Here is a 13,739-nt window from a genome sequence, read left to right as displayed (position 1 = left end):
AGAAGCCATCAAATTAAGTTACTTTTGCTTGATTTGCACATATTGATGTTTGAAAGCTACAATTCCTATGTTCTATACTATCTACATTTGTAGTCATAGTTGGATATGCTGTCGAAATTTTATCAATTTATATGATATTGATAGATATGCAATGTCGTAAAAGAAAATCTCACCTCTATATTATGGTTTAGACATACTTCTTCCGTTTCACAAAGAGTGTCGTTCTGACATTCTTCACACAAATTAAGAAATAAGATAAAATGTCTCTTATATCCTTAATAATTTGCAGAAAATGACTCTTGAAATTATATTTATAACAATTTTCTGAATTTATTTTTGAGGTTAAAACTGGTATTTTATGTCAAAATTTACATTAGAATTCTAAAACGACATTTTTTTAAAAAAATGTCACAACGACACTCTTTGTAAAACGAATGGAGTATATTACATGCATCAAGTATCATAATTGGATCGGGCAAATAACAATTCCATTAAATACGTCATTTGACTATCTCTTAAAACCTATCACAATTTACAATAACTATTCGCTTTAAATACATCATTTGACTATCACTTAGAAGAATAGTTTTTTTTTTCTGTCGTAGAAAAATTAGTATTTAGAACAAAAAAGGTTTTTACTTTGGGAATATCTTTTAAAAAAAGAAGTATTTAGGAAAACAAGGTGGATCATTGTTATACCACATCATGGTGTTCCCTGGCGTGATTATATAGAAGACACCTGACAAAACGGCATCGTTTCAGGTCATCATCATCTCTATTCTCTCTCACACCTCCCAAAAAACGGTATAAAGATCACACAGAGACACACATACAAACGGTAAAACCACCGAGTCAAAGCTTTCTACTACACCGACCGACCACTTAATTCTCTCAATTTACGCTAAATGCCACTGCCACCTCTTATTCCGCCAGATCCGCCACCGTCTCCGCCGCATCACTGATCCTCAACCGTCGTCGGAGAATCCTCAAAAACGATAGGAAAATGGCTAAAAGCTCGTCGAAGCAAAAGATGTCGGTGTTGCTAACCAAGCTCGGAGATCGAGATACTTTCACAATGGCGGCTCGAGAGCTCGATTTGATGGCTAGACAGATTGATCCTTCCTCCGGGAACCTCCAGTCGTTTATTTCCGTTATACTCTCCGCCGACACCGGCGATAAACCGGCGGTTCGTAAGCATTGTATACACTTACTCGCCGTTTTATCCGTTTCTCTTCCTCCCAACTCTCTCTCTCCATTTCTCTCAAAGATCCTCGCTCGCATCACGAGACGCCTCCGTGATCCGGACTCTTCTATCCGCTCCACCTGCGTCGCGGCTGTGTCGGCGATCGCTTCCCGGACGACGAAGCCTCCGTTTTCATCGGCATTCATGAAGCCGTTGGCGGACACGCTTTTCACAGAGCAGGAGGTTAATGCTCAGATCGGAGCGGCGCTTTGTCTCGCGGCGGCGATTGATGCGGCGGAGGATCCGGATCCGGCTCGATTAGGGCAGGCGCTTCTTCCTAGACTGGAGAAGCTGGTGAAATGCAACGCGTTTAAGGCGAAATCGGCGGGAGTCGTTGTGATCGGAAGTGTGATCGGTGCGGGTGGTGTTTCAGTGAGCTCCGGCGGATTGAAAGGGCTTGTGGATTGCTTAGTTAGCTTCTTGGGTAGTGAAGATTGGTCGGCGAGGAAAGCAGCCGGCGAAGCTTTGGGGAAGTTAGCTACGATGGAGAGAAATGACTTGGGCGAGTTCAAAGCTAAATCCTTGAAGATCTTCGAGAGCAGGAGATACGACAAGGTTTGGTTTTTTGTGATTCTTGGAATGTTTGATCTCAGTGTTTGGGTTTGTTCAAAGATTACAATTTTTGATTGATCGTTTAGGTGAAAGCTGTGAGAGAGGTGATGAATCAGATGATTGAGGCATGGAGACAAGTCCCAGATTTGTCAGAGGAGGTTTCTCCACCAAGATCTAATGCTTCTTCTAAAGGTATCTTCCTTCACCATTAGATCTTTAGCCAAATTAGGAAACTTTTTATCTTGTTTACTACATACTATCTTCGTCAAGATCACTTTGACTTCTTTTTTAGCCTTGTACGGATCGTTGCTGAGATCATGGATGCTTGCTTGATTTTTAGGTATGGGAGCAGATGATGCAAGTGATGGACGATACCCTGCAGGTTCTAGAGTTGCATCAACACTTGCTAAATCAAGAACTCATCTGATCAACAGATCGACTCCACCGGGAAGCTCAATCGCCACCACGGCTAGGAAACGGAGTAACATAAAAAGCAGTGATCAGAAGAAAACAAGTTTAGCACCATCGCATACCAAATCAAACGTAAGGAGAAGATTGGACTGGAAAGCTGGAGGAGCTAGTCTTCTTACTGGTGAGGTTATTGAAGAGGAACATCATCCACATAACGAAAACACAAAAGAAGCAAGTCATTCTAATCACAAGCTAAGTGGTGTTGCCAGTCCAAGCATCCAAGCATCCGGTGCTACTATGGCTACAGGACATCATGTCTTGTCTGAAAACCAGAATAGTAGAAACTGCAAAGGGCTTGAAGATATATCTCTGATACGTAATCAGCTTGTTCAGATTGAACAACAGCAATCAAATCTAATGGACCTCCTTCAGGTTCTATCTTGCATACGTTCGGGTTGCTTTCACTTCTCGTTTCCTGAAACTCATTCTGTGTTTTTTTTTTTCATCAGAGATTTGTTGGAAGCTCACAACATGGAATGCGTGGTTTGGAAACGCGAGTTCACGGCTTAGAACTTGCGCTAGATGAGATATCTTATGACTTGGCTGTTTCAAATGGGAGGATGGGTAACGCCTCAAGCAGAGACAACTGTTGTCTCATTCCTCCTGGAAGTTTCATTAGATCCAAATTCTGGAAGAAACCTCATTCCAAGTATTCAGCAACGATGCTGTCCACTTACAGGAACAGAAATCCACCAACCATTGGGATACAAGACTCTAGGCAGCGGTTTAATGGCGCTGCGGGATTTATTGTCAATCCATTAGCTGAAATAAGTTCAGATAACCAACCTGCAGGTAAATAATTCGTGTTATGTCGATTCGACTGATCAATGTTGTGTGCTGTAGGAGCTATGAAGCAGTTCTTGTGTTTTGTCAATAACATAATTAAGATGTACTTTGATTTTCTTGCAGGTATGCCTCATAATTGAGGGAGGAAGAGGAAAAAAGAAAAACCTTCAAAGATTCTGAGACTTAAAACCATAGTGTGCTTGGGGTGATTCTTACTGATTACTAAGTTATTAAGTTCTCAACCATTTTAGTATTTCACTTTCCTTGAAAATATGCTCACTAAAATCCGTTAGAAGATTAGATTGAGATCAAAGATACGTTTGCTTTCTTGTCAAAGTTTCTGTTATGTGGTAAATGAATTTCAATTTTCATGCAATATATCACAAACGATACATTGGTAAAATCTGTAACCATGGAAGTATTTTTCATTTTTTAGGAGGTCAAATTTATAATAAAAAAAGACTCCTAAACATAAATAATTCTTAAATATTTAGCTGCCTAACTTCTTTGAATTCATGGATGGAATAATTGAAATAGTTGGCAACTGTTTTTCTCTCTACTTTATTTATACTAGTTATTGTGCATAACGTGACTTCATGGGGGAAATCAAATAGTTTATTGTAGTAGGTGTCGAAAGTAAGAAGAAACTTTACAGATTACTGATTCTTAGCTTATTCTATCGTCCATATTTGAGTATGGGCAATTAAATAAGTGATCAGTTCATTTCTTCGACATTTTGAAACGCTGGAATCCCTGGAGAGATTTCCTGAAGTTTTTTGAAAAAAAATGCTTTCGTCATTTAAGCATTGGCTAATTGATCATAGAAACCAAAATACTGTATATTAAGTGTGAATAAAAACAACATACATAAAACTCATGGACGCAAATTCGATATCTTTAGCTTTGTGTTTAAGATTGCTCATTCTCTAGCTGAATAGAAACACATAAGATCTGAATTAGAAAGAAGTATTTAAGAATGAACTTAGCATACAGAGCTAAACATAATGCTCAATCGATGGTGCTATCATGTGACTTTAGAGTAAAGACAAAGAGTGAAGCTAATGGTCACCAAGATGTTAATAAAGATATTTAAACAAGAGTACAGTAATTGAGTGAAAGTGTAAACACGGAAATGTGTAATCACTGTATTGCATAAAGTATGGAAAAAGGAATCAAGTATCTAGAGAAAGCAAAAAAAATATAACATCACATCGACCTAGATTTGCATTTCTAATGGACTGAAACATTCAAGTTGAGTTGTTGCCAATCTGCTTCGCCTTTTATACGTTGGTATCATTTTTGTAACAGATTTGGAACATTTATGATTTTATTTTATCCTATAAAAAATATTAAACTTTGAGGATACTGCGCAAGTCAAACAAGAAAAAATCGATGCTTTTATATATGATCCACTCAAAATCATGCCAATCCTTGAAGGGAAAAGGATCCCTTTTGTTTTTTTCACCCGGTTTGATTAAATATAGAAAGAAGTTTAGTTTTCGCACTGGAGATAAACCGGCCAAACAGTGGAACAACGGTTCATACCAGAAAGAAATAAAATAAAACAAAGATCTTTATGAACAGCTAAACAGCAAAAAAACAACATCAAATCTCTCACCTTTTGAAAAAACCATCAAAAGGGGTCTATGCAAAAATTGACCTTCTTTTATGGCTCTTCTCACTCTTCTTTCTCTTTCTTTCTTTCTTTCTTTTTTTTTCTTTGTTTTCATCGTCTCTATGATACAGGAGCAACCAGATTCAACTCAAGAGGCTTCAATGCTGCCTGAACAAGTTCTTGAACAGTACGGTTACGGCGACAAACATCTGAAAGTTCCTCAACGTGCCCTATCAGAGAATTCACATCAGCTCCATAAGCAACATCGGATAACGCTTGTAAGAACTTGGTAGACTCGGTCTCTGTCACAGCTGTTTGAGGTATCAGGCTAACACTTTCCTTAGCCCAACCCACTGCTTGTAACCCGTATGTTCTGGTCAGAGCTAGCAGCGCGTATGTTACCTAACCAAAACCCACAAACACAAAACAAAAAGAGTCGTTTTTTTTTTCAAGGCCATAAACATCACTCTATATGCAACAACAGATAGATTCCTATAATCACGATTCCTTATATTTACCGTATCTAGCCGCGAACTGGGAAGTGCTCCTGCTAATGATGAAATCAAGATTCTGGTGATCGTAGCTCCCCGGGGAATAATGACACTGTCCCTGATTCGTACGAACTGTTCTTCATTCACAGATTTCTCGAGGTCAAAAATGTCGGATAAAAAGGTCAATATCGAGTGGCAGGCCTCTCTGGAAAAGGTGTTCAAAATATTTAGTTAACATTAATGTCAAAACCCTCAAATAAAATTACTTATGTTGAACAAAATAGAGAGAGAGAGAGAAAGGTAGTCGAACCTGTGCTGCACTGTGATACCAATCATTGCGCAATCTACAAGTGGTGAAAATATAGGAGAAGGAATAAATAGATGTGGGCAATAACGAAGACATCTTGAAGCCAACAGAAAGCAATCATCTGCAATGTCTGGTCTAGCAGTGACTTCCTGTAAGAATAAAATGAATCAGACACCACCGAGAATATGAGAACTGGATGAGAATATATACTACTAAGTGAAATCATCAACCTTGATACTTGTCATAAGACATGTTGTATGTGCAAAGAGTGTTTCAATCAGGTTCTTCAAGTAGTCCGCACAAGATGGGTCTGAACCAAAAATCTGCAAATCCCACAAAGATTAGATTCTCTAAAGCTTTTCTCTACGCATTCCACTGATTGAAAGGAAGATACATTACCTTTATAACTTCGCTGGAGAGATAAAGAAAGCATGGCTGATGATGCTGCTGATAGTGGAATTGAATTTTCGCCAGCATCTCTCCAATTGTATTAATTATGTATCTTCCAGACGTACGTACCTAGAAACATAATTCCAACCAATGCCTTCTCTTATGTTCACAGACATGGAATGTCTAGCAAAAAGAGGAACAAAAACGAGACAGGTAAAACAAAAAATTTCAAAGACGATGGTGTGAAGCTCACAGCATATTTGCACGCTCTGCATAGAGATTCCATTGTCCTCATGTCCCAAGGACGACTGCAGTAATACCATTTTAAAGTAAGAGGCTACATAAAAATCAATTTTGAGAACATAAGTTAGTCATCATGTGTTTAGAAACACTTACGCATCAAATATAACTCTGAAAATAGCCCAATGCTTATTAATCTCAGCAGCCACAGCTTCGGGGTGGTTCACATACCTAAGGTGGTAGCATCTGTTAGTAAGAGACTAAACAAAATGCATGGAGATATATCGTATAATTGAGATATTATACAAACCTGAAGAGGAAGGCAAACCGGTCAATATGAACCGTTAATTCACGGGCATGCTTCTTGTCCAAATCTTCTTTAGCCGCTTCCTGGTTCACATATTAACATTTCTCATCATTATACGTCTGACAATATATCAAACAACCATGCAAAAAGGTGACATGGCGAACCTGTAGAGGAGAGGCGGCTGAAAAGCATAATTTCTCAAGAGCACTCTTGGCCTGATCTAGAGGAAGTTCTGTAACAACCATACTGCATAACAAATTCTTAGAGATATTAATAACACACAAATGAGGAGGTATAGTCCATCATTCGTTTTACTCCATACCCTAAAGCCTCAACGAGATTTAGTGAATCCTCAGCAGATACTTTATAAGAACCGCCGCCATTAATTGCCATACAATAGATTTTAAACAAGTCTTCAAAATACCCGCAGAGATTTTTTCGGCAATCTGCAGTTCAAAATTTTTTATAAATATTTACAAAAGAAAAAAAGGTAATATGCATATCAGTTTCAACACAAACACCTTCCTGTACCTTCCAGTACCTTCCTGTACTATCACTATGGTTTCACACAATATATCATAAAAAGTAATTTGTTGATGGCAATTGACGTAAAATAGACTAGAAAACAGAATTCAGTCCAAGGAAAGTGTACAACAAAATTCCAAATACTTGCCGGTATTGCAATGTACCCTATATGCTAGCAATTCAGTAGAGTCGAAGTCAGATCCGTTAGCGTAGGTTCCAGTCAGACCTTTCGACTAGCTGCCATCTTTGAAGCAGGTCAGTATGCAATTGAATTTTACAGAGGTCAGAACTTCATACTTCCTAAGAGAAAACTAACAACCAGAATTTAGTTTGCAAGTCCAATATGTAACTACTTAGCGTTATTCTGCGAGGAGAAATTAAGAAGAGAAAACATAAAAAGCAGCCGTGGAAGAACGATATTTATAAAAAGAGAGCTGGTTTCATTCGGTTCAAACCTAAATATCTTTGTCATGGTCAGGAAACAACAAAGAAATTAGATAGCCAGTTATTGTAGTATATATACTCGTCATAAGGTCAATGTTATGCTTGGTAAAGAAAGGAAGAGTTGTGAAGTTTTCAAGAGCGAATACAATACCGTCACATATATGTCGAAAAGCCAAAGCTGCAGCTGCTGCACAATCTTCAGATGTCCCCATCCCAGTCATAAGAATTCTAATGATCGACGGCAATATTGAAACACTAGCTGGCGCAGCATTAAGCCATTTTGAATAAGCCCCAACAAGTAAACATGCTGAAATCGAATAGGGAAATAGAAGTCTCGTCATTGAAGAAAATGCTTCAGACTCTTACTATTCAATTAGGAAAAAATTAAGCAAACTTGGAAGGTTTCTTCAGAGCATAAGATAATGGTTTCCACCAAGCAACTTTTCACATTCAACATATACTATCTGAGAAGAAAAAAAAGCCTAATCACCTGTCTGAAGAAGTTGCGCTTGCTGGGGAAGATTTTGAAGCAAGGCCATCACCTGAAAGTTGAATGTATGAAAGAATGAAATCATGCACACTAACAGAGTCAGAGCAGAATCAAAGTAAACATTGTTTCGTAACTTTAAACACAGATTTTATGGGGCAAAAGACATACAACCCTATTGTAGCCTTAGAACTAAATGGGAAGCCCATATTCCACAGACTGAGACAAAAAACAAAAAATGGCAGCATGATAAATAAACATGCACATGGGGGAACTATCCATAATACAGACCTGGGGCATCACTTCAGCTTCAACAACTGAAACATAATTTGATATTGCCCAAATACAGAACAAAATAGCTTCTGCTGGACGCCATTCTTGAAAATCCTTTCCTGTCTGAGCATTGGCCTGAGTAAAAATTTCACAATCGTCAAAGATACTGAATCTTCAAATAGTGTACATAATGTAAAAGTGTTGTGGTGATAATCTGAATCATGTTAACGTATTTTTTTTATCTCTATATAATATCGATTCAATATCTCCCAACGCACATTCTTTATTCGATGATAGAACAAATAGCATGCATCTTAATCTACAGCACAAACCTCAAGAAGCTTCATATAGAGAATCTTAAGAGTTGTATCACCTCCCAGGATTAATGCAGCGTCAATTAATACATCTGCAACAGCTGGCATACAAAACATTCCATCAGTATAAAACAGCCCGTCAGAGATCAATGAGCATAGCACCCATCAACAGATGTAACACAGACATTGAGAGGTACAACACCCAGCGAAAACGGAGTGACTAAAACAACAACATAACCTCGGAAAAACAATACGCTATCTGCTTCAAGAAACAAGCGGAAGGAATGGAAGCAAAGGAGAAAAACACGATAAGCAATGAAATAAATCCAGGGTAGGGCTGACCATAACCCTGAGGGATACAATTCTTCCTTAGAGCACCCCTTATATCTAGAGATTTTGTTCTATGTAATGTTGAGAACAAGCTATATGTGGCTAAAATTACCATATCTAGTCTGCTTGAATTCCTTAAGGTCCTCATACGAGAGGTTTTGATAATCTTCAGGATACTGAACTTTGAAGCCAACCTGTGAAGGAAATCATTTAATATGTTTAAACGCACCAGAAGTGACATAAACTGCAGAGCATACAATAACCCATCTAGTTTTCTGTTTTTCACCAAAAAGATGATCAATCAAATGCATTTTTAGTAACCAGCATTTAAAAGAGAAACATTCATAAGTCACTCATGCATCAGAGATCAGTTCGTTTCTCTAGGTTAGAGCAAACCAATAAAGGCTTCAAATATTCTTGAAAGAGTAAAACTTAAGAATGGCTAACAAAAATGTAAGTATCTGATTACACACTCACCAAAGATACAAGGCTCTCATAGGCTGGCCGGAAGATATGCTGTCTTCGGTTTCTTTCAGCGTCGATGGATGCTTCACTACCCAAGGAAATATAAGAATCCCTGATAGATTAAAAACACACTCTCAGATTATGACACTACTAGCTCCTAGGAAACATAGACGAACCTGATATTACCTCTTTGTCAATGTAAGTTGAAGACTGTGCCAAAAGTTGAAGGTCATCGAGGCTATATCAAATTCCGGGTGTGAAGCAACTTCCAGCAGGGCATGCACAATAACCATTGATTCATCCGAACCTGAGGTCAGAAAGATTACATATTAGATTACCTACTAAAGGATTTGGAGCACCAAGGACAATCAAGAGGCATGAAACGGAAAACTTAAAAACAACAAGGGAGTAGTAGAAATGAGGCCGTATACCAGTAGCAATCAGTTCAACATATGAATCGCCTACATCAGCGAATAATCGACCAATAGCTTTGACATCTTCTTCATCCTGAAAGTGAAATACTTCTAAGAGCCAAAATAAAATAATACAAGCACATGTGAAAAATAACAAACGGATTATGAGGGGTATCTTTAGCAGCCTTTGCCGACTTCTCTAACCACAAATATCCCGTCATATAAACAGAAAATCACCCTTATAGCGCTAAAACACAAGTGTAGGCAATCAGCTTCCTATGCATTGGATAACTTTTGCCTTTAATGGGGTCCATAAACAACAAATTCATAGACGTTCAAGCCGCAACCAGTGGAACATGATATATGTAAACTAACAAATCTTAATATCAAGCAGGTTCAGCCATCGACTTGCCTACGGTAATACAAAAGGTAAATAGGATCATAGCAGTACCTTTGAAGAATCCCTTAGATGGGCCTTAAGACTTAAAATCTGAGGCACAATAACTTGAATTAAGGGTGTCTGCGCAGATATACCACCAGAGCTTGGCGATGCCGTGTGATGTATCAGTTCAGAGATAACTGCGAAGTTGAAAATGAAATTTATATATTAGTGTAATAAATAATCCTGGGTACAAGAAGGAAGCTCTGACCTGTAATATGAAAGCTAATTGAAGGCATTTTTTTTATTTTGTAACGAATTTTTAAAAAGTCTTGCTCCTTATAATGAAGGTGAAAAAACATCTCAAAGCAGTTAAGTACCATTCACAGATGCCTCAGAGAGTGGATCGCAGTTCAAACTTGAGAGAGCTGCATGCACCAATGAATGGCAGGCAAGTACTGCTCCAGGAATCCTGAAAAGACCATCCCACAAGTATACCAGAATACAGTTCAGTCAGTAGTCATCGTTGTTAAGTTGAATATCGGTGAAAACAGTGAACACTAGCTAGTAGCAAAAATCAAATAAATTAGCTCCGTGTCACAAAGATTCTATTTAGGACAAAACGATGCGACCCAAATAGTAGAACATGTTATATAAGATGCCATCGGCCCATCAGTCTTATATCATAATGAATGTTTGATTTTTAACCTGATGAACTCACAATGAATATGTAATCTAGAAGAGCTGTCATTCTAAATAAAACTGGAGATAGAAAAGCAAAAAGAAAGAGCATACCCATGCCTAAGACGGAGCCAAGAAGCAAATGCCTCAAGAACCTGAAATACCAAAATTACAAAAGAAATAAATGACCCCTTGCAACGCCAGAAACACTAGCTGCTCCAACACATACAAAACAAAAGTAACCCTATTCTGAATTCGGAAATACAGGAAATATTACGGAAGCTAATAATAATGCCAGAAGACATATTAAAATTTGGCTTTAAGAAAGTGAAAATCTAAGTTGCAATCAAGCTTTTACATGAAACTTGCCACGTTTTTACAAGGAAAACCAAGACTCTGACTGATAAAGTAGTAAAGAAACCAAAATTCAGTGTAAAGTAAGAAAACACAAAGTGCATCAGAACATAAAAGACGATTTTTCTAAAATTTAAAATGATCTTCAGAAGGATCATTGAAAGCAAATAACAAATTATATGTATTGAACTACGACACAACTTTATATAAAAGATAAGCTCTGACCTGTTCCTTAAGTTCGATTATATTCAAACATGCTGTTAATATACTAAGTGCAGCTTCCATTTGAGAAGTAAGCTCTTTCTCAAATTGACGTCGTCGATCCGGACGAGCAGCTATTTTGTAGTTAAACGTTTCCTGGTCATAACAAGACGGACAATAAAAAGCAAGGCATCATATAACCATCTAGATTAAATCTAATTAGACATTTAAACTATAGCAGTCACGGCACAATATACTATTCCTTACAGAGGATCAAATTAATCAAAGGGAAAGGTAGAAAAGACGTGGAAGGAATTTAGGAAAAGGCTATGAAAATCCTCCTTTAGTTACAAAATGAATTGTCAACATTTCTGCAAATAGACCATGTTAAATAGCTTTCCTAGAAATGACAACCTCTTGTCCAACTACTACTTGAGGGGTTGAAATAACACTTATAGAGTAACATACAATGCATACTTAGACATAGACACGCAAACAGTAAAAAGATACAGAATATTCACGAAAAACATCATCAACCTTAAGCTTAGTTCTGCTCAATTTGAGGTCAACAACACTAACATAGCTAAGATGTAAGCAGATCCATTTCAACCCAAAACAAGGCCTTTCATTACATATATAGCCGGCTACACGAATTAACTTTCATTACTTTGAGAGATGCACAGTTAAACAGAGTGAAAAGTGCTCTACCTCGGGTAAAACTGTCAAGAGTTCCAAGAAACCAGGCACATATTCAGGATGCATATTCATTTCATCCCTAAGCCAGCTAACTATACCACCATCTCCCCAATCTGCCGCAGGAACGTGCACCGCCAAGGCAGCAACAGCAATACTAATCTACAATATAAAATACTTGAATTTAAATAATCCGGCTCAAAGCACATGAGTTCTTACACACAGCAAAAATTTCTCAAATGTACATAATGGAGAAAGATTTCTGAAGCTTACCTGGGTCCTAACTTTCGGGGGGCCTTTGTGAAACTTTTTTAACAATGTCTGCACTTGAGAAAATAGTGACAGTCAAATTTTTCCGGCAACAGTGAGAAAGTATTTGTCCAATATCAAGAATACATATTGCCCTCAATTATTGGCCGGAATAACGAAATTCGTGGTAAAACCTAGATGCCAGATTACATATTCGAAAAAAATACTAATTCAGCTGATTGTCCTATTACATTATTGTTCAAAAGAACAACATACAAATGTATTCAGAAGTCCTGTAACTCATTGAAATTTACTTAATGAAACAAAGACTTACCGTTAATGATTGCCGTAGCTTCTGAAAAGCCCCAGGTGGTAGTTCTTCAAAATCTCGTTGAACCTTTGAGTAAGAGAGACCAGATGTCAACAGAGTGTAATCTCCAAGATTGCATAATCAATATTGACCACTTATGATGGAGAATTAAAAGTGTGTTACCTTGCTTCTAAGGGTCTGAGAACAAAATATCAAAGTTTCCAAATTGCTGGAAGAATCATGAAGTAAATTATCCGCAACCTAGAAATTATACAACAGTACAGAGTAAGAAACATTGTAGTACTGTTCCACCAAAACTTCCTCTTCTCAGAATCAACAATCATGGGTCTAAAAGGCTATTAGAAAACTGATAAAAGCTAGCAAATCAAACAAGATATATCTGTTCATACGCCCAACACATACTTCTCCACGCCAGCTAAAGAAGAATGCAAACAAAAAAAAAGAAGTAAATTGTATTCATTATATTCAAAGCCATCACTAATACTGAAATTCGAGTTTCCTGCTATGCATAGGGCGACAAAACGAGCTAATCGAGAATACAAAATTGATAAAGGATGAAACTTTGTGCAGCTAATATAGTCTAAAAGTAACTGAGAATCGAATAATTGAAGCTAGAGCAAAACAAGGAAGAAAAACCGAACCCAAAACAAATCCAGGTTGAATGAGATAATACCCGAGAAAGCAAAATCAACATTGAAAAATCAAAAACAAAACTCGCCTGCCAAGCATCGAGAGTTCCCTGGAAGTTCTGGAGCCAGCGATCAGCTTGCACACGCACTGTATCATCCGGGTGATGATACAGTGCGTTTAGGGCTTCTTTGACCGCGTTCTGATGCTCCATGGCTAAATCCTTGCTCGTAAGCCCACCAAATCTCGAGAGGAACAACCAGAGAGAAAGACCGAGATTGAAAAAGAGAAGAAATTTCCCAGCTGAAATTCGGGATTTCGTCAAATCGATTTCGCCCAAGAACAAGTAAAATAAAAAATAAAAACTTTTTCCCTCTTTGTCAAAAGGGTTTTTTTTTTTTTTTTGGCGCCCCTCAACTTGAGTGAGAGAGAAAGAGATCGATTTCGGATTTTGATCTGAATATGGATGAAGAAGAGAGAGTCTCAGCCGTTAGATCTCATTACTTTGACTTTAAGTCAAATCCTTCCTTTTGTAGATTGGAAAATAATCTCCCATTTATTTAATTATTTT

The 13,739-nt window shown here is 37.7% G+C and overlaps 2 protein-coding genes across 2 annotated transcripts; one reads left to right on the top strand and one right to left on the bottom strand.

The window, feature by feature from the left end:
• Positions 1–775: 775 nt before the first annotated feature.
• LOC18012033 (TORTIFOLIA1-like protein 3) lies at positions 776–3,428 on the top strand. The gene is made up of 5 exons (XM_006394313.2): positions 776–1,798; positions 1,882–1,987; positions 2,136–2,638; positions 2,716–3,058; positions 3,176–3,428. Exons 1-5 carry the CDS (start codon positions 1,004–1,006, stop codon positions 3,190–3,192), a joined length of 1,764 nt encoding a protein of 587 aa, XP_006394375.1. The 5' UTR covers positions 776–1,003; the 3' UTR covers positions 3,193–3,428.
• A 998-nt stretch (positions 3,429–4,426) lies between these two features.
• Positions 4,427–13,566, bottom strand: LOC18012032 (transportin MOS14). The gene is made up of 27 exons (XM_006394312.2): positions 13,260–13,566; positions 12,704–12,781; positions 12,545–12,607; positions 12,235–12,282; positions 11,977–12,123; positions 11,293–11,424; positions 10,828–10,868; positions 10,413–10,504; positions 10,105–10,232; positions 9,672–9,747; positions 9,427–9,547; positions 9,253–9,352; positions 8,888–8,969; positions 8,464–8,546; positions 8,150–8,266; positions 7,862–7,913; positions 7,523–7,678; positions 6,725–6,848; positions 6,567–6,648; positions 6,406–6,485; positions 6,252–6,326; positions 6,109–6,163; positions 5,865–5,984; positions 5,696–5,788; positions 5,469–5,614; positions 5,186–5,363; positions 4,427–5,069 (listed from the first exon to the last, which is right to left on the bottom strand). Exons 1-27 carry the CDS (start codon positions 13,380–13,382, stop codon positions 4,788–4,790), a joined length of 2,874 nt encoding a protein of 957 aa, XP_006394374.1. The 5' UTR covers positions 13,383–13,566; the 3' UTR covers positions 4,427–4,787.
• Positions 13,567–13,739: the final 173 nt, after the last annotated feature.

Source organism: Eutrema salsugineum, unplaced genomic scaffold (genome assembly GCF_000478725.1).
Source record: "Eutrema salsugineum unplaced genomic scaffold, Eutsalg1_0 scaffold_6, whole genome shotgun sequence".
NCBI lineage: Eukaryota > Viridiplantae > Streptophyta > Magnoliopsida > Brassicales > Brassicaceae > Eutrema > Eutrema salsugineum.
The sequence above is the reverse complement of the archived record's forward strand: the minus strand, read 5'-3'. Positions and strand labels throughout refer to the sequence as shown.

What these genes read in the sequence shown, in the direction of transcription:
- LOC18012033 (XM_006394313.2), top strand. Translation starts at nt 1,004, where the DNA reads ATGGCTAAAAGCTCGTCGAAGCAAAAGATGTCGGTGTTGCTAACCAAG. An exon ending in AGAGCAGGAGATACGACAAG is followed by an intron (nt 1,799 to 1,881) that starts GTTTGGTTTTTT and finishes TTGATCGTTTAG; the next exon opens with GTGAAAGCTGTGAGAGAGGT. An exon ending in ATCTAATGGACCTCCTTCAG is followed by an intron (nt 2,639 to 2,715) that starts GTTCTATCTTGC and finishes TTTTTTCATCAG; the next exon opens with AGATTTGTTGGAAGCTCACA.
- LOC18012032 (XM_006394312.2), bottom strand. Translation starts at nt 13,382, where the DNA reads ATGGAGCATCAGAACGCGGTCAAAGAAGCCCTAAACGCACTGTATCAT. An exon ending in CTCTGAGGCATCTGTGAATG is followed by an intron (nt 10,233 to 10,412) that starts GTACTTAACTGC and finishes TCAACTTCGCAG; the next exon opens with TTATCTCTGAACTGATACAT. An exon ending in GCAGAGCGTGCAAATATGCT is followed by an intron (nt 5,985 to 6,108) that starts GTGAGCTTCACA and finishes TTATGTTTCTAG; the next exon opens with GTACGTACGTCTGGAAGATA.